This window comes from Mercenaria mercenaria, chromosome 6 (genome assembly GCF_021730395.1).
Source record: "Mercenaria mercenaria strain notata chromosome 6, MADL_Memer_1, whole genome shotgun sequence".
Lineage (NCBI taxonomy): Eukaryota > Metazoa > Mollusca > Bivalvia > Venerida > Veneridae > Mercenaria > Mercenaria mercenaria.
The window spans coordinates 18491058-18509548 of record NC_069366.1 but is presented as its reverse complement, the minus strand read 5'-3'; the positions used below and the strand labels follow the sequence as shown (position 1 = coordinate 18509548).

At 36.3% G+C, this 18491-nt stretch overlaps 1 protein-coding gene across 1 annotated transcript; it reads left to right on the top strand.

Annotated features, from left to right (window-relative positions):
* Positions 1-223: 223 nt before the first annotated feature.
* LOC123549511 (probable nuclear transport factor 2) lies at positions 224-17950 on the top strand. The gene is made up of 4 exons (XM_045337651.2): positions 224-444; positions 6846-6914; positions 7865-7960; positions 13984-17950. The coding sequence occupies exons 1-4, from the start codon at positions 343-345 to the stop codon at positions 14098-14100; spliced, it is 384 nt and encodes a 127-aa protein (XP_045193586.1). The 5' UTR covers positions 224-342; the 3' UTR covers positions 14101-17950.
* Positions 17951-18491: the final 541 nt, after the last annotated feature.

Genomic DNA, 18491 nt, shown 5'->3' with positions numbered 1-18491 from the left:
ATGTAGAATTATTTCATGAAATTACAAATACATGATATTCTGTTGTTTTTTTCCGAAAGCTTTGGCCATTTCTTCTCTCGTCGCATCTGTTTGGTCAATTTCTCTTACAGCGCTGCATTCGATGACATTTCTTTCATAAAATGATAGAGAGCACTTTTAGTACGGTGTAACCTTTTCCTTGTACGGTAGAGTACGGGCCTGAAGTGAAGGGCAACCAAATACGTTTTCAAATAGAAGAGTTAGGCGGTTTCGCATTGGAGGCGAATTCTGTGCAATTTTCCAAAATTTATTGTCAATCAAGACGTGATTATATAGTAATAATTACATGCTACAAAATTAGCCATGAATCCTAATTTCGCGGAGATTGGCAAGTCTTTTGTTGAACATTTTTATACGCTGTATGACACACCAGGGAGAAAACAGGAACTGTGCGCCTTGTATGATGTAAGATGGATGTTACTGCTAATTTAAAGTCTTCAAGTATTTTATAATTTCATACATAGAAATGCTATGATCAAGCACAGGTGCTACACACATTATCAAATAGTTTACATAATAGGCCTGTATACAGGGCTTTTTCTAGGGTTTTTGGGAAAAAGGCCCCTGGTAGAAGCCTATTCCCCTATATTCTCACGGTACTAGTGACACTAAATACAGTAAGCAAGCAAATGAAAATATAACAGTTATTTTGCTTAAAAACTAATTTATAATAATTCATTATCTATCAAAACATACAAGTTTTGACACAAAATATAATTAAAATACTTCAAACAATCCCGTATCAACATGTACACTTTCTACCATTTTGAATTTTTGTATGTCCTTGGTATTTTCGCGTTAAAGATGTTGTTGTTGTAGTTGTAGAATTATTGTTAGGTTACATACCACGATATTTCTTTATTTCCGCTACAGTAAGGAATTCTGTCTGTTTGTAAAAATAGCCTCCTTGTACCAATTATCGAACGCTACCATCTCTCAATCGATTTCAATATATCACCGGATTACCGCTTTCTGCAAAGGTACTTTTATAATCTACTGGCATTTTCATTGGTCTTTTGTCAGTTTTGAGCAAAGTATTAGTGTTTTATAGAAAATTTTATTCATATCCTTTTCTAACTGACAAAGTACACTGACCTCATAAAATTTACAAGAAAATCTAGGTTTGTTTATGTTTTGATATGTTTCCTATCTGTCAGATCTAACACATACATGTGTTCAGATTTTCTCACTTTGATGAGACTATATATAGAAGTGATCGCCCTGACGTCACGCATCAACACCTGTTTATCTGGTGGTGGGTAAAACAAAATATTTTTACATCGTTTGTGTATGGGATCGGAATTTTCAATTTTTAACAACTTCTTCGTTCATTTATGGATTTTAAAAATTCAAAAAGATTTGAAATGCTGACGATTTTCATATTTTCTTATTCAAATATCTTTTGAAAATGAATAACCGTTTTAAATGACATATGATTTTAATAGCGGCGTAGCGATGCTCTAAACTTTTAGAAAAAACACTGTAAGTTAAGTGTTCATAATTAATCCATTTTATTTCGAAATAATGATTAAAAGTTATCAATAAATTGCTTGTTTTATATTCTTTCCATTGATCAAAAATATATTGATATTATTTGTATTTTAAGAAAGTTTAAGCCGTTAGAAAAACATCACTGTTAACAAAAAAACATGGACGCTCGGCGTCTGCCCACCTGATCTTTGTCTTATCAGTTCTAAAAATAGAATATACAACGGATTTGTGTACAAACACGATCTCTCCTATAAACTTAAAGACAATTTAAATAAATGCATTAAATTTTAGTGCTGAAATATTTGTCTGATTTGGTGTCATGACACCGTAAAGACTGTACTGGTGAAAGGTCGAGAATTGGTTAGAACTCTGTAGACTGTGATAATCGATCAAACCTACCTACATGTACATACCTGTATTACGTCATGTAGTAGAAGTGAACATCCAAAAATAAAATACACAGCTTTGAAAAAGGTCAGTCTACCAGTCAGTATCGGTATCTTATATTTGATTATTTTTCAACCTATATTTAATTACCACAAAATAGGGTAAAACTGGGTCGAGAGATGGTACATGGAGGCTAACACTTTAATTATAACAATATTGGTAAAATTATGTGAAATGTTCCACACCCAGTACTTAACAATTTACTCATTTCAGGGTTTTTTTTTCCTTTATAATAGGGGCCGTTTATAGGCCCCTTCCCCTCAGAAAATTTCTTTAAAATCATGCAGTTTTCCCCAAAAATTGACTTTACATCAGGTTTTTTATTCCCCTTTGCCCAAATACCGAGTTGTTTTTTCCCCCAAATCAGAGGCCTGGGCCCCTTCCCCTCCTGGTAAAAAAAACCCCTGCATTTTGACAGTGTGTACACCTGAAAGAGCTGTCCCTTCTCAGAACCCTGACCTTTGAACCTTTGTACGTGACCACTAAAATTAGTCTGTTTCGAAAATTATGGTACCAAGGCGGGAATTAAAGGGAAGCGGGGCATTGTGGGATCGTCGTTTGTCCGAATCAGGCCTATTTATAACAGTGGACATAAACAAAACATTGACGAAAACGATGTTAACAAGTGAAAAATACAGGATTTGGGTTTAATTGGATAGAAATTTAAGTACTTCAACTATTTTAAAAGTTAACTCACCAAAATTCTATGCATTCTGGATAAATTGATTAAAATTTGAACTGAAAATGAAAGTAGATTGTTTGTAAAAAATGTCAAGATGGCACTGCAGTGCAAAATGGAAATAACGCGGAATTACCAATGACGCGAGAATACTGCGGACGACTATACTGGGATTTTTTTATATTTTAAGTTAACACGGTAAATTGGGAAAATGTATCGACAAATCAAGCGAGTTTTTAATTAATATATATATTAGTTTAAATCTTCAGTTTCAAATTTTACTGGTAGACAGACGTAAGACAGTATCCCCTTGTGAAATTTTGAGAATTTATTTTTTCAGGATTGCTTTCCACTGTATTGCCAAAAAATACAGTAACTCTGCATTTGTCATGTTTAAACTTTCTTTACAGTTTGTTTTCACCAAAATTATAACTGAAATTTTCCAAATAGTAGAGTGGCAAAGTGCATGTATGTTCGAGTGAAAAACCCGGGTCGCAAAAATATGTGACAATTAATTTTAATGTTATAAGAACTACCTGTCAACATGTTTTAGGTACTTCATTCAATAAATATTTATGTTTTTATGCATTTTGAGATATTTTTGCATACATATCATACATTTCTTCAGCAAAATCTTGTATTTAATTTTTGCCGAGGTTGCTTGCGGACATGCTACTAAAAATAGAAACAAGTTGGTGTTTCCAACATTTTGTTTGATTTCCTTGGCAAACAAAACTTATTGTGCAAGAATTATCTTTGAATAAACGAAAGAAACTGGTTTCAGTTGGGAAATTCTCCATTGGATTGGGAATTTTTTGCTCCAGATTGGGAAAAATGGAGCATATTTGGCATTGGGAATGGGACCAAATATCGGCCCCATGAGACAGGTTGAATGCAGGGCTTCCATTAAACAGCGTCCCAGCGTAAAATACACCAAAAATTATTATCAGTATGGCAGTACACAAATCCAATGGCGTACAAAGGACTTCTGATATTTTCAAAGGATGACAAAATCAATACACCATCAATTTCAGTAACTATGATTCGCCAAGGAAGATTTTATTAGCTCCACCCCGTTAACTAATCAAAGCGGTTTAAGTCTTACAATTGATAGTCTCTTATAGACTGTCGACATTTCTTTAGATGTCATGCTTGTAGTGTAAGAATGACTTGATAAGCTCCACCCCATAGCGAATCATAGCCGTTCAACTCTTGATGATTGACAGCTTTATGAAGGCAGTCAGCATTTATGTAGATGTCATGTTTGATGTGTGTGAAAGCATCATGTTTGATAAAGACACCGTCTGTAAATGTAAACCTTGACATGTTTGAGAAGGCACTAGTTGCCGATAATTAAACAAATTTCATGCAGTCACCTCGGATTTAGTTAGTAAGTTTTTTTGCTGCTAAGCCGTACAGAGTAATACTAGGACTCCAAGAAAATTTAAGAGGGACTCCAGATTCTTAATGTTAGGCAGTCCTGACTCCATGAGTCCTAATGGAAGCCCTGGGGAAATACCATAAATTATACAAAATTTATAAAAAATGGCACGGTAAAGGTTGTTTAAAAATTGCAACACGTCAAACATGGTCAACTTTAAGAATCTTTATGAAACTTGGTCAGAATGTTTGTCTTGATCTCTAGGTCAGGTTCGAAACTTCGTCATGTAGGGTCAAAAACTAGGTCAATAGGCTAGATCAAAGGAAAAGCTTGTGAACACTTTTAGAGGCCACAGTTGTGACCCAAGATTAATGAAACTTGGTAAGATTGATTGTTTTGATGATTTCTAGGTCAAGTTGGAATCTGGGTCATGTGGGGTCAAAAACTAGTCACCCGGTCAAATCGAAGGAAAAGCTTGTGAACATTGTAGAGGCTACAATTTTGACTCAATCTTAATGAAACTTGGTCAGAATGTTTGTCTTGATAATTTCTAGGTCAAGTTTGAAACTGGATCATGTAGGGTCAAAAACTAGGTCACTATGCCAGATTAAAGGAAAATCTTGTCAACACTCTTAAGAGACCACAATTTAAGTTTGAAACTCATGAGAATTAATCAGAATGTTTGTCTTGATAATCTATAGGTCATGTTCAAATCTGGGTCATGTGGGGTGAAAAACTAGTCACCCAGTCAGATTAAAGGAAAAGCTTGTGAACACTCTAGAGGCCATGGTTTTGACTCAATCTTTATGAAACTTGGCCAGAATGGTTATCTTGATCATTTCTAGGTCATGTATGAAACTGGGTCATATGGGGTCAAAAACTAGGTCAGTAGGCCAGATCAAAGGAAAAGTTTGTGAACACTCAACAGGTCACAGTTGTGACTCAATCTTTATGAAATTTGGTCAGAATGTTTGTCTTGATGATCTTTAGGTCAAATTTGAAACCGGATCATTTGGGGTCAAAAACTAGGCTAGCAGGCCAGATAAACTCTGGTGAGCGATATAGGGCCATCATGGCCCTTTTGTTTAAACATTACTTTTAGGGGTCCAATACCTTCTATGTTAGCCTTTTCAGGCATATAGAGGTTTCATTTATGCTTTGATTTGATACAAATGTGCACAGAATGATTATCTTGATGATCTCTAGGCCTGGGTCGAAACTAGGTCATGTCTGGGTAAAAATTAGGTCATCAGGTCAAAGTAAAAGTTTGTTAAAAACCTAGAGGCCCCATTTATGACCCTATCTTCATGAAACTTGGTCAGAAAGTTTATCTTGATGGATCCTAGGCCAAGTTTAAAACTAGGTCATATGGGGTCAGAAACTAGGTCAGTCAGTCAAGTCGAAGGAATAGTGTGTTAACACTCTTGTTCATTTGATGTGCATGACACTTGGTCAGAATATTTGTCTGCATGAATTATCTCAGGCGTAAAAAAAAAATTGTTTGTTTCCAGTATCCCGACCTACCCTAAATTTTTAGCCCGACCCTAAATGTTTTTATGGCCTTGGGGAATAATTTTTTCAACTTTTTGACAAAAAGTTGCAAAACTGCACTTTTCATGCTTTAAACATGGTCAGTGATGTTAGAAACCAACTTACTGATGCTCTAAAGGCATAACCCCCCTATTTGTATTCATTTTTTGACACAAAAATAATTTCCGAAAAGTCTCCCTTAATAAAAAAAAAATTCCAAAAAAAAAAAAAAAAAAGATTTCGACCTACCTACCCTAATTTTTTTGAGCATGATACCGGAAACAAAGAATTTTTTTTTTAGGCCTCAGGAATTTTTATAGTGGTCGTGTGGGGGTCAAAAACTAGGTCACCAGGTCAAATAAAAAATAAGCTTGTTTACACCCTAGGGGGCACATTTTTATGCTCCCGGCATCTGCTGATGCAGGAGGCATATAGTGATTGTCCTGTCCATCCGTACGAGGTTAACCAAATGGGACCGTTTCGTCTAGCATCAATACCCCTAACTAGAATGACTTGATACTAATGCAGATGTAACCTATGACCATTTCTCATCTTCAGACATCACCTGACCTCAGTTTGACCTTGAACTTGACCTTGTTTTGGACTTAATTGCTTTGTATCAACAAGGATGCCACCGGGGGCATCAAGCGTTTATTGAACGCAGCTCCTTGTTTATTCTATCTTCATAAATTTTGGTGAACTGTTTGTTATCATGAAGTCTTGGAAAAAGCGGTTGAAAAATGGTCGGAAATCCACAACTTCAAAATGCCATAACTTTTGTTCTAGTAGAGATATTTTAAAAAGTAAAACTGTTCTGAGCCTGTATTTACAAGCTCTTTGTTTTGGGTTTATTAAAACTGATAAACAGTTAACTTGAAAATTTAGCTGTGGTTGCAAGTCTTGGACAAGTTTGTATCTTGGTCATGTGGGGTAAAAAAGCTAGTTCACTAGGTCAAATCAAAGAAAGTGCTTGTTTACACTCTAGATGCCCAGTTTTTTGGTCCAGTCTTACTGAATAGGTCAGAATATTTGTTACAATGTAATCACTGGGTAAAGCATGTTTACACTGTTATGGTGTGTTACACAGGTGAGCGATCTAGGGCCATTTTGGCCCTCTTGTTTACCAATGTTACACAAGGACAGAGTAGTGTAGAGTAAGTTCCTAGTTGATCTTGGGGTCAGGCAGTTTCAGAAAAGTATTGGTACCCATTAGTTCTCTTGTTTAAAGGTGATATTGTCTAGGGATGTAATTAGAATAAATGTGTTTTACCTTTTCAGGATAATGCTCTATTAACATTTGAAAATGATCAGAAACAAGGAAAAGTTGGAATAACAGAGAAACACATGGTTAGTATTTTTACAGGTCTTTTTTGCTCACCTGAACCAAAAGTTCAGGGTGAGCTTTTAGCATCTGTAGGTGGATGGTCTTTTGTCCATTGTCCACATTTTCACCTCTGAAACTACTGATCAGAATTACGCAGAACTTTATCAGTAGCAACCTGGCATGGCCCATGGATCAACTTGGCCACTTAAGGGGCTGCTATAGCTAAGAATAGAATAAACCTTTAAAAAACTTATTCTCATGAACCCCTTGATGAATCTTCATCAAACTTGGTCTGTAGCATCATTATAATGTCATTTCTCAAGTTTGTTCAAGTGGGGGCACTTGGCCCCTTTTAGGAGCCGCTAGAGCCAAAATTGTAGATACCTTTTAACAACTTCTCATTTTCATCAAACCTTGACTTTTGACCCACTGACATTAAAATCAATACAGGCAAGCTGTTGCCTATGGGCAATGTGCCTGACAAATAAGGGGATTGTAGATCAAGAAGTTCTCAAGAAATTTAGGCGAAAAGGTGTTTTGTACCAATAGCTGCTGTCATCTTTACCATATACCCATTTACCTTAAGTCAATGGGAAATACAGTGTGCCTGCAAAAGTTTAAGGACCTTCAGTCAGTGGGTTCTTAATATTGAGAGTTGATAATATTACCAAACAGATTTGATTCAAGCTTTAAATATTTTTATGTTTTTAAAATCTTTTGTTTGATTTTGTTATATCACATTATTCCACCAACATCTTGCCCCACCTCCTGTCATCCTCACCAACACACATGCCAGCACACACACACACACACACCCATTATCTGCCCTTATCTATTTAGTAGAAACTGGCATTATTTAAAAGTGATTTCACATACTCTTATAAATATGTTATTTCAGACATTTTGCTTGCATAACCGTCTACTGAAAGGTGAGTGATCTAGAGCTATCATGGCACTCTTGTTTTTATTTCAGGCCTTGACTGCACAGACAAAACATGCAATAACAACATTAGATAGTCAGCCAACCCCAGATGGTGGGGTAATAGTTATAGTAATGGGACAGATACAGGTGATTTAGTTTTATTATGGCCCCACCATTTAGGTGAAAACCATAGTTTAAAGTTTAATCATTGTGTTTTTCAGTGTCTAAACTTTCATTAATGCCATATCCCAATAACCTTTCATGTATTAGATTGAAAGGTTATATGATCCGTGCCGTTGGAAAACCAACATAGTGGCTTTGCGACCAGCATGGATCCAGACCAGCCTGCGCATCCATGCAGTCTTGTCATGATCCATGCTGTTCGCTAACAGTTTTTAGCTCATCTGATTTTTTGAAAAAAATGATGAGTTATTGTCATCACTTGAGCGGTTGTCGGCGTCGGCGTTGCCTGGTTAAGTTTTATGTTTAGGTCAGCTTTTCTCCTAAACTATCAAAGCTATTGCTTTGAAACTTGGAATACTTGTTCACCATCATAAGCTGACCCTGTAAAGCAAGAAAGATAACTCCATCTTGCTTTTTGCAAGATTTATGGCCCCTTTTGTACTTAGAAAATATCAGATTTCTTGGTTAAGTTTTATGTTTAGGTCAACTTTTCTCCTAAACTATCAAAGCTATTGCTTTGAAACTTGGAATACTTGTTCACCATCATAAGCTGACCCTGTACATCAAGAAACATAACTCCATCTTGCTTTTTGCAGGATTTATTGCCCCTTTTGGACTTAGAAAATCATTTTCTTGGTTAAGTTTTATGTTTAGGTCAGCTTTTATCCTAAACTATCAAAGCTATTGCTTTAAAACTTGCAACACTTGTTCACCATCATAAGTTGACCCTGTACAGCAAGAAACATAACTCCGTCCTGCTTTTTGCAAGATTTATGGCCCCTTTTGGACTTAGAAAATATCAGATTTCTTGGTTAAGTTTTATGTTTAGGTCAACTTTTTCTCTTAAACTATCAAAGTTATTGCTTTGAAACTTGCAACACTTGTTCACCATCATAAGCTGACCCTGTACAGCAAGCAACATAACTCCATCCTGCTTTTTGCAATAATTATTGCCCCTTTTGGACTTAGAAAATCATTTTCTTGGTTGAGTATTATGTTTAAGTCAACTTTTCTCATAAACTATCAAAGCTATTGCTTTAAAACTTGGAACAGTTTTTCACCATCATAAGTGGACACTGTACATCAAGAAACATAACTCTATCCTGCTTTTTGCAAGAATGATGGCCCTTTTTAGACTTAGAAAATCATGGGTAGGACAATATTTCTATTACACAAAAAAAAATCAGATGAGCATCAGCACCCGCAAGGCGGTGCTCTTGTTCTAATAGCTATAGACTTTTTAAAGTGAACAGCATGGATCCTGATCAGGCTGTGTGGATGCGCAGGTAGGTCTGGATCCATGCTGGTCACGAAGCCACTATGTTGGTTTTCTCATGGCGTGGTTCAATTATGATTCATCCTGTATATATCTGTAAGCTTTCTGTCAAATAAATGAAAACCTATGATATAACCAACATGGATAATTATGCCCCCCTTCGAAGAAGGAGGGGTATATTGTTTTGCAGATGTCGATCGGTCGAAATGTAGACCAATCCTTTTCCGGATGATAACTCAAGAACCCTTGGGCCTAGGATCGTGAAAGTTGATAGGGAGGTTGGTCATCACCAGCAGATGACCCCTATCGATTTTGAGTTCAGTAGGTCAAAGGTCAAGGTCACAGTGACCAGGAACAGTAAAACAGTTTCTGGACAATAACTGAAGAACACTTCGGCCTAGGATCAGGAAAATTGATGGGGAGGTTGGTCTTGACCAGCAGATGACCCTTATTATGCCCCCCTTCAAAGAAGGAGGGGTATATTGTTTTGCAGTAGTCGGTCGGTCTGTATGTAGACCAATCCGTTTCTGGATGATAACTCAAGAAAGCTTGGGCCTAGGATCATGAAAGTTGATAGGTTGTTCATCACCTGCAGATGACCCCTATTGATTTTGAGTTCTGTATGTCAAAGGTCAAGGTCACAGTGACCCTGAACAGTTAAACGGTTTCCGGATGATAACTCAAGAATGCTTGGGCCTAGGATCATGAAAGTTGATAGGGAGGTTGGTCAACACCAGCAGATGACCCCTATTGATTTTGAGGTTAGTATGTCAAAGTTCAACGTCACAGTGACCCGGAACAGTTTAACGGTTTCCTAATGATAACTCAAGATTGCTTGCGCCTAGGATCGTGAAAGTTGATAGGGAGGTTGGTCATGACCAGCAGATGACCCCTATTGATTTTGTGGTCAGTAGGTCAAAGTTCAAGGTCACAGTGACCAGGAACAGTAAAACGGTTTTCGGGCGATAACTCAAGAACACTAGGGCCTAGGATCAGGAAAATTATTAGGAAGATTGATCATGATCAGCAGATGACCCCTATTGATTTTGAGGTCAGTATGTCAAAGTTCAATGCCACAGTGACCAGGAACAGTTTAACAGTTTCCGGATGATAACTCAAGATTGCTTGGGCCTAGGATCGTGAAAGTTAATAGGGAGGTTTGTCATGACCAGCAGATGACCCCTATTGATTTTGAGATCAGTATGTCAAAGTTCAAGGTCACAGTGACCCGGAACAGTTTAACGGTTTCCGGGTGATAACTCAAGATTGCTTGGGCCTAGGATCGTGAAAGTTGATAGGGAGGTTTGTCATGACCAGCAGATGACCCCTATTGATTTTGAGATCAGTATGTCAAAGTTCAAGGTCACAGTGACCAGGAACAATAAAATGGTTTCCGGACGAAAACTCAAGAACGCTTGGGCCTAGAATCAGGAAAATTGATAGGGAGATTGATCATGACCAGCAGATGACCCCTATTGATTTTGAGGTCATTTGGTCAAAGTTCAAGGTCAGATTTGCTGGAACAGTTAAATGGTTTCTGGACGATAACTTAAGAACGCTTGGGCCAAGGATCATGAAAGATGATAGTGAGGTTCATCATGACCAGCAGATGACCCCTATTGATATTAAGGTCAGTAGGTCAAAGGTCAAGGTTACAGTGACCCGGAACATTTTAACTGTTTCCAGACAATAACTTGAGAATGCTTGGGCCTTGGATAATGAAACTTGATAGGGAGGTTGGTCATGACCTGTAGATGACCCCTATAGATTTTGAGATCTGTAGGCTAAAGGTCAAGGTCACATTGACCCAGAACAGTTAAACCCTTTCCAGACGATACCTTGAGAACGCTTGGGCCTAGGATCACTAAACTTGATAGGGAGGTTGATCATGACCAGGAGATGACCCCTGTTGATTTTGAGGTCAGTAGGTCAAAGGTCAATGTCACATTGAACCAGAACAGTAGAACTTTTGTTTACAGTGTTATTACAGTGAGCAAATCATTTCTGTTCCTTATGCAATTACTGAATGCATCAAGAGGGGCATTTCGTGTTCGACGAGCTCTTGTTAAATTTGAGGTCTTTAAGTCAAAGTTCAAGGTCACATTGGCCAGGAACATTTAAACGGTTTCCGGACGATAACTGAAGAATTATTGGGTCAAAGATGAAAGTTCATAGAGAGGTTAATCATGACCAGCAAATGACCCCTATTGATTTTGAGGTTAGTAGGTAAAAGGTCAAGGTTACAGTGACCCGGAACAGTTAAAACCATTTCCGGACGATTACTTAAAAAGGCTTAGGCCTAGGATCATGAAACTTGATAGAGAGATTTGTCATAACCAGAAGATGACCCCTATATATTTTCAGGTCAGTAGGTCAAAGGTCAAGGTCACATTGACCCGGAACAGTTAAACACTTTCCGGACCATAACTTGAGAATGCTTGGGACTTGGATCATGAAACTAAATAGGGGGGTTTATTATGACCAGCAGATGACCCCTGTTAAATTTGAGGTTAATAGGTCAAAGGTCAAGGTCACATTGAACCAGAACAGTAGAACGTTTGTTTACAGTGAGTAGTGTTATTTCTAGAGCGACGCAGCGGGGCGCCCCGCCCTGCCCTTTTTTACTGCCGCCACGCTGCCCGTAAAATGTGCCCTCTTGCCTTTGATCTTATGCTAAATCCCGCCAATTTCCCTGATGACATGCCTCGACGATTTTTTGATCAGCAAATTACGTCACGGCGAGTGCACACAGGTAATGAGAATCAGTGAAGTGTTAAAACAAATTGATAAAGAGTATGGATCCTGTGAAACGTCAAAAAAGCGTGCGTAAGCGGCCAGCTGATTACCGAGCACGTGAAAAGTGCCCTAGATTTCTTTGAGCAAAATTTAAATTAGACCGTCGTTTAGTATAACAAGTATATATCAATGCAGTTTGATTCTACTGTAATTTAAACTAGAAAATGCACACATTTTAATGATTATCGAAAGTAAAAGAAAGTTTAGAATGTCCGTTCACGAGTCTTATTACTCCCGATGTCGTATGCAATTTTTCCATATTTCCTTCAAAAAAGCTGACAGTCGGTGTATTTTTTTATGATGAGAAACATCAAAATATGTGGAACTATCTCTGGTTTACCCTAGTGGGTCATTTAAACTGAGTAAAAACTAATTTCAGACAACATTCCGAAAGTGTACCAGTATCCGGATAGTATATTTTGGATATGCGATTTAGTAAACTTTAACCTTACTGTAATAGCACTTTTCTGTTAATGAAATATTGATGAAAGACCTGATAAATACAACAGGACTTTTGATAATTATCAGTTTACAATGTGACCTGAAACAGGCCTTTAACTATGTTGTTTACAACATGATCTTGATTTCAAGATTAAGCTTATATTAAGGCCCTCCACTATTTCACATTCATATGAATAAGTTGACATTCTTGGTGACATTTTTAAGGGAAAGGCTTGAATGGTTTAACCTAAACTATAAAGTAAGTAAAAAGCCTTTGTAAACTTTGTTACTGGTTTTGGGAAGATTTAGCACTTTATTCTGTGATACAAAGAAGTATAATAAAATTTATTTTTATAGCTCTTTGTGTGACATTTCTTTTAAGTGTGGAATAAAGATAAATGGAATACATGTTAACTATAGACATCTAGAAATGCAACTACTGCTATGGTAACTTTCACATCTAAAAGGGCACCCTGCCCCTTTCGGACAGCACCCTGCCCCTTTTTGGCAGCACCCTGCCCTTTTTGAGCTCTAGAAATAACACTAGTGAGCAAATAATTTCTATTTCTTGTGCAATTACTGAATGTATCAAGGGGGGCATTTCGTGTTCTACAAGCTCTTGTTCTTGATTGAATAATTGGAAATGACATCTTATTAGCAGTAAGCTATTGTGATCACCCATTGTCTGGCGTCAGACTGTCCAGCAGGCTTATTCATTTCCTCACTTTCCTTCAATTGACAACTACTCAGAAGTTGTGGGTTGGAAGTTGATAAAACTTGGGTCATTTTTCCCTGTAAGTATATATTGGAAGCAGGCCTCATTTTCTAATAATTTTACGTCAAATTTTCCTTTAGTGATGTTTTATGAAGATTGTTAAAATTATTCTGACTTGCTATGAACATTGTGGCCAGGGAGCATGGTCACTTTTTCCTTTTCAGATAGTAAGATGATACATGTACTCGGCTTTGTTAAAGATACTTTATTGTTTGTCTACCAGTATATTATAGTGGCATTATGCGCATCTTACTGCACATAGTGTGTTTTTGGTGAATGTTTCATAAAAGCAATTTTCGGTTGGTATGCATTTAAGTGTGATAAATTAATGATAATGCAGCATAAGTATTTAAAGTTGATGCTTTAGAAATAAAGAAATCACACTAATAAAATAATAGTTCTTTTCTTCAGTCTTCTATGCTGTGATCTCCCTTTCCTATTGGTAGAGATTTCTGAAGTTGAAGGAAAGCAACTCCTGCATGCAGTTTGATTTTTCTTAATAAAAATAAGAAAAGTCATATTTGGAAAGTTATTATTTTGTACTGGTAATAGGAAGAGTTTGGTATACAATGTATTGAGTTAAAATCTATAATTTCTTTCACTCTTTTTACACACACATCTATTCCAGCTGGATTTTTTGCTTGAAAAATGTGCATAATTTCACTTTTAATAAAAATGTACCTATGTTTATCATTTCAGACTGAGGGAGAAGATAAACCACTAGGATTCAACCATACATTTATTTTAAAACCAACTGCGGGAGGCAGCTTTGTCATTAGTAATGAAGTTTTTCGACTAGCTATTCATAATTTTTAAAAATAGACAAGATAATTGAAGTTACAGACTAGTTGTGAAATTAATTAAACATGTGTGCATCAGTTATAATCCAACTTGATTTCTGACTGTAGATTTCACTGTTATTTGGAGATATTCTACCCTTTTTTCATTACAAAAGAGGAAATCTGAATGAAGTTCAGAAATAAGCTATCTGTTTAGTTATGTTGGCACTGATTCCAACAAGAGCTTTTAACAAAGTATGGCTGTGTGTCATTAAAATCTGAATTGTTGTAGTGCTGGTGTGTTTTTGTGTGCCCATTTTACAGTGTTTTTCCCCCATACAACAGAATTTATAAAGCTTCAGCTTCTAAACAGAAAAATTTGCATTTAAATTTTTCGCAGGATTTTTTGTCATTTTTTATTAGTCAGTAAAAATTGTTAAATTATTCCCTTGCATGATGTAATTGGTTTTATTCACTGTGACCGTGACATGTGAAACATTAATTTTAAAAATAGATTTTATCTGGGACTCTTCTTACTAATAGAGATAAATATACATTCAGGCCGCACACAAAAAACCCAACATAGTGTGTTTGCGACCAGCATGGATCCAGACCAGCCTGCGTATTTGCACAGTCTGGTCAGCATCTGTGCTGTTCGGTAACGGTTTCTCTAATTGCAATAGGCTTTGAAAGTGAACAGCATGGATCTTGACCAGACTGGATCCATGCTGGTCGCAAATGCACTAGGCCCTACTTATTTTTAGCTCGACTATTCATAGAATAGTAGAGCTATTGGACTCGCCCATGCGTCGGCATCGGCGTCCGCGTCCCGATTTGGTTAAGTTTTTGTATGTAAGCTGGTATCTCAGCAACCACTTGTGGGAATGGATTGAAACTTCACACACTTATTCACTGTGATAAACTGACTTACATTGCACAGGTTCCATAACTCTGTTTTGCTTTTTTACAAAATTATGCCCCTTTTTTGACTTAGAAATTTTTGGTTAAGGTTTTGTATGTAAGCTGGTATCTCAGTAACCACTTGTGGGAATGGATTGAAACTTCACACACTTATTTACTGTGATAAACTGACTTACATTGCACAGGTTCCATAACTCTATTTTGCTTTTTTACAAAATTATGCCCCTTTTTCGACTTAGAATTTTTTGGTTAAGGTTTTGTATGTAAGCTGGTATCTCAGTACTCACTAATGGGAATGGATTGAAACTTCACACACTTGTTCACTGTCATGATCTGACATGCACAAAGCAGGTCCCATAACTTTATTTTGCTTTTTTACAAAATTATGCCCCTTTTTCAACATAGAAATTTTTGGTTAAGTTTTGTATGTAAGCTGGTATCTCAGTATCCACTAATGGGAAAGGATTGAAACTTCACACACTAGTTCACTGTCATGATATGACATGCAGTGCAAAGGGTCAATAACTCAACTTCGCATTTTACAAAATTATGCCCCTTTTTCAACTTAGGAGTTTTTGGGTTAAATTCTTATATGTAAGCTGGTATCTCAGTACCCACTAATGGGAATGGATTGAAACTTCATACACTTGTCCACTGTCATGAGCTGAAAAGCACTATGCAGGTTCCATAACCCTATTTTACTTTTTTACTAAATTATGCCCCTTTTTCGACTTTCTTATTCATTCAAGCGACAAGGCTGTTAAATAGTCGAGCGTTGCTGTCCTCCGACAGCTCTTGTTTTACATACAAGACCAAAGTGTGGATTTTGAAACAAGAATGGATACTGTTACTATCGTAAACAGAAATTTATTAGAATTTTGCTATCCTATATCTGTACAAAGTTTTAGTGAAATCTGCTCTAGAAATGAATGTAAAAACACTTCTAAGCATATTACATTTTCTGCTTTTGCGTAGTGTTTCTATGCTGTATACATAAAACAATTTTTTATCACAGATACTTGTGAAAAAAATTGACTACAGGATAATATACCTATTGGTACTGATAATTTGTTATCCAGAGTATTATGTGTATATGTACCACAATCAGCAGTTTAATCGTTACACCGTTGCATTGAAAACTTGCATAAAATTACTTGCAATGTACTGTTTGCCATTAGCTACAGGTTTGTTACTTGAAGGATTATTTTAGCCTCATGTATATACATTAATATATACATGTTTGTGTTGATATTTGCCTATATAAGATGTGATTCTGTAAAGTCTAACCAGAGTGTTGCATTTAAGCTAATGTGTGCAAAAAAGAATATCAAAGCAACCAGTGTACTAGTATTTAAAACTTGTTCATTTACACTTTTTAACTTGTCCTTTCTTGTATTTTTTCCTTCAGAGAAAGAGGTTGCAACTGTTAATTTTTTAATAAATTCTTGGTAAGCATCATTTTTATTGGAATTAATTTAAGATTTTCTAAAGGAGACTTTTGATTATTTTACATAAATGCAAAACATCTTTGATGAAAGGTAAAGAAAACTGTTTTTGTAACTTACTACAGAGTTTTGTTGCAACAGAAAAGCTTTTTATTTATTTGTGAACCACTGGCCTTATGATATTTTTATTCCATCTTTGGGTATGAAGCATCGTCATATTCCAATAAAAATGATCATGATCTGCACTGTTTGCCATTCAGCCAGTATCTTTCCGATAAGGGTTCCAAACCCTGCTTGGGGTATAAAATTCTTCATGCATAAAATTATAGAAAAGCCTGCCCCAGCTCCATTTTGTGGCTTACATACTCCAGTTCCCCCTGTCGGTGTGACCTCTAAACCCAATTAAAACAAAAGAAAAAACTTAAATGCTTATATGAGTCGCGCCATGAGAAAACCAACATAATGGCTTTGCGACCAGCATGGATCCAGACCAGCCTGCGCAGTCTGGTAAGGATCCATGCTGTTCGCTTTCAAAGTCTATTGCAATTAGAGAAACTGTAAGCAAACAGCATGGATCCTGACCAGACTGCCCGGATGCGTGCTGGTCGCAAAGCCACTACGTTGGTTTTCTCGTGGCATGGCTCATATGTATGTCTGGTTATGTCTGCATTGGCCAGCCAGTCTAGGCAGTAAGATTTTAATAAAGTTGCGGTATGCAAATTTTCAGCCGAAGTATTTTATCATTAGGTATTTAAATCTACAAAATCTTCAAATATATTTAACATGTCTTAACTGTGTATGCAGAGCTGCAATTACAAAATTAATAAATGTCATATGTAGCCATATGTCACAAAACTTGTAGTTCGTTCAGTAATCATTGTACATCTACATTCAGTGTTTACAATAACATTTCTTAGTGTCCAGTAGTTTAATCTAATGCTTAGTAATGTTTATCCATACTTAGTAATGTTTATACATACATGTTTATTTTATGTTTACGTAGATACTGTTGCTTATAATTTTTTAAAAATGAAATTTGGACATAGTTTATCTTTAACTGGTTTAGTAACAAAGCATGTAAGCTGTGTCGGGCAGATCAGCAAACAGGTCGCAATCTTTTGTTTAACATTGGTAAATTATAGGCGAATAACTAAATATTTCACTTGCTTTGTTCTGATGTATTTGTGAATTATTTTGTACTCTACTGAAATAGTGTAATCCATTTCACCACATTACAAATAATTATCTTTATTCACTACATGGAGTGTTTGTAACTTACAATTAAGATATTAACTTTCTAAGATAAACTGACAAATAAACCTAATAAATACTGTATAAACCACCTGTACTGACATTAGGTACCAGTACATTTTGCAAAAGATTTAGAACTCAGTTTATCTTGGAAGGTGTGTCGTATGTTTGAAGAGTGTGCAGCATTGTTCTGTTTGTTTGTATTTCAGTACAAGTATAGTCTTTGCTCGTTTTAGCCTTGGCTCATGATTATTAAAATCAGAAATGATACGGCTTGTAGTAATTCTTTTAGCTCAAGTAAATCAAAAGTTTAAAGTTTGCCGTTCGTGATCTGACATTGTCTGTCATCTGTTGCTCATTTACAATTGCTTCAGATTACATGTATGAAATAGGTATGCCATACTAGAATATAGAGAATCTCTGCTAACAGATAAAACTAAACATCTTCGAAAGTCATGGTCAAAATTTGACACCTTGTCACAGAAATTACCATTTTTGGTGACCCACAATTAAAAGAGCGAAAGGCTGAAAGAAAACCATCATGGCAGTATAGAAAGGCTTTATGACTTTACAGACATTTTCAGTAGATTATGCCTACAAGAATATTTAAATGGCAAGTTACAGTATAACGGTATTTCCAATACTGTTCCCGTTTTAAATAGAAGACCTGTAACATTTTGTTATGCTCTTGGGGCTGTATTGTTTTGCCATCAAATTGTCAGTCAGAAGACTGATTTCTGATCTATAATTAGAGATGAAAACAGTGGTCAAACACCGTCTGGAGGTCTTAGGTCAAGGTCACAATGACTGA

Excerpts from the sequence above, each read along its gene's own strand:
- LOC123549511 (XM_045337651.2), top strand. The coding sequence starts at position 343 with ATGAATCCTAATTTCGCGGAGATTGGCAAGTCTTTTGTTGAACATTTT. Across the intron at positions 6,915-7,864 it reads GAATAACAGAGAAACACATG|GCCTTGACTGCACAGACAAA; the intron begins GTTAGTATTTTT and ends TTTTTATTTCAG. Across the intron at positions 7,961-13,983 it reads TAGTAATGGGACAGATACAG|ACTGAGGGAGAAGATAAACC; the intron begins GTGATTTAGTTT and ends TTATCATTTCAG.